The sequence below is a fragment of the Octopus bimaculoides genome, chromosome 18, assembly GCF_001194135.2.
Source record: "Octopus bimaculoides isolate UCB-OBI-ISO-001 chromosome 18, ASM119413v2, whole genome shotgun sequence".
In the NCBI taxonomy this organism is placed as follows: Eukaryota; Metazoa; Mollusca; class Cephalopoda; order Octopoda; family Octopodidae; genus Octopus; species Octopus bimaculoides.
In genome coordinates this window covers 2396506-2398533 of record NC_068998.1, presented here as the reverse complement: position 1 = coordinate 2398533, position 2028 = coordinate 2396506, and the positions used below count along the sequence as shown (strand labels likewise).

Genomic DNA, 2028 nt, shown 5'->3' with positions numbered 1-2028 from the left:
TGTGCATGTATATATGTATGTGCATGTATATATGTATGTGCATGTATATAAATATATGTATGTGTGTATGTGTGTGTGCATAATAAATTTATATATGTTATTTGTATGTTGTACATCTATCTATCTATCTATATCTATACATATATATAAACATGTGTGTGTATGTGTGTATAAATGAATTTGAGGGAGTGTGAAGCAATATGCTTGTATGTGTATACAGTATACACATATTTGAATATATATATATTTGTATAGCTTCATGGATGTTTATTCAGAACTTGCCACAATAAAGTTTATATTTGTTAAACAGAAAACTGAGATCAAGCAGAAAAAAAAACAACCAATAAAAAAAAACTATCATAGATAGGTGTTCATTATATTTTTACTGTATCTGCAGAAGAATTTTAAATTATAGACTATGAAAAAAAATAAAGAAAATTTAAAAAAACCTATTTAGTACCTTCATTAGAATTTCCCGTGAGGCAATTTGGTTGTTTTCTTCGGAACAAAGCTCTGATAATTCTTCAAAGAGGGCAAGAGTTTCTCTGTGAAATAAATAAACAAATGATGATGATGGCCCAGGATGTTGGGGCAGTACAAAGGTGAAATCTAAGCATCAAACAATAGTGATGGTAGTGAACTATATATATATATATATATATATATATATATATATATATATATAGTGTGGGTGGGTGTCCCAATGTTCGAAATGCAGAGTAGATAAAACAGGGGACAACTGATGAGGGAATTGTTCTTTATGTTGACAGTTCTGTTGAGGAATCTTTTTCAATGTGGAGCAATATTCCAAACAGAATGCAAACTGCTCTTCCAAATTTCCACTAATGAGGCTAATTTCTACTTAGAACCTTCAAATTTCAGGATATTTCAAAATGAAAATATGTCTTCCACTTCCACATGAATTTACAACAAGGAATTTCTATAGGTGCCAACTAGCAATTCTACCATCTGAAGTAAGATTAATTATTCTCCAAGAATGAAACATCAACTTACTTTGGGACAGCTGCCCAGGTCTTCCGTAGTCGATAAACAGGATGTGCTTGAAGTCCTGAGATGATGGCTTTGAGGGAGGAAAAATTTTTAAGATCTCGAAGTTCCTGAAAATAAAATCATAATGGAAATTAAATGAATGTCACCATCAGATAGAAATTGTCCAACACCAGAGATCCAACACACTCCGTAACTTAGTAGTTCGGCAAAAGACACTAATAAATAACTATCAAGCTTAATATAAGGCTAAGTACTAAGGTCAATTTATTTGACTGAAAATACTTCAAGGCAGTGCCCCAGCATGGCCACAGTTCAATGACTGAAACAAGTAAAAGAAGCATTCGCTGCCATCTGTTTCCATATTGTACAGAAACACATGCATGGAGTCTCTACATGGTCTTTTGACCAGCAAACCATAGTAGCTAAATCTCCTTCGCAACACACCAAATCAGCTTTTTGAAAAAAAGACATAAATTAAATTACTCCAAGATAAACAGTGTCTGGAAAAAGACAGTGTGGAGTGGTGATAATGTTGAAGTATGTTCAGAGGTGGAAGTTCTTTAGTTATAATGTTGATCTGCCAAAGAAGACTCGTAGAGGTTACACAGCAACAAAATCTATAACATCAACCTCAACACTGCCATCCATTGCAATGTATCTCACATTGATTAAGCTAACTAATTAACAAATAATCACATTAATTACCATAGCAATTTCTATCCATTTCGTGATGACTCGGACCCGTGCAGCTTTTCGTTCTGACTGTTTTAAAATGGTTGCTGTGACTCGAAGAGAAACACGATTGAACTGTTCGATTGTAGCTAAGACAGTTGGTGGCTCCCGACCGCTCTTTCGGTCTCGTCTTGCCCATACGGCACCCAGGCAATGGTGGGGGATGACTTTACGGAACAAATACTGTGGAGAGAAACAAAATCACATCATTTGTCAATTGAAACAAAGGGAGAGAGAGAGAGAGAGAGAGAGAGAGAGAGAGAGAGAGTACAGGTGGGAGAAGAG

General features: G+C 34.9%; 1 protein-coding gene across 1 annotated transcript in view; it reads right to left on the bottom strand.

Annotated features, from left to right (window-relative positions):
• LOC106871381 (ral guanine nucleotide dissociation stimulator) overlaps positions 1–2028 on the bottom strand; it is a 91642-nt gene that overhangs the window by 14686 nt on the left and 74928 nt on the right. The window contains exons 7-9 of the mRNA XM_014917807.2: positions 1717–1926; positions 1015–1118; positions 461–545 (exon numbers count right to left, since the gene is read on the bottom strand). Coding sequence (XP_014773293.1) covers positions 461–545; positions 1015–1118; positions 1717–1926 — 399 coding nt within the window. The remainder of the gene's footprint in view (positions 1–460; positions 546–1014; positions 1119–1716; positions 1927–2028) is intronic.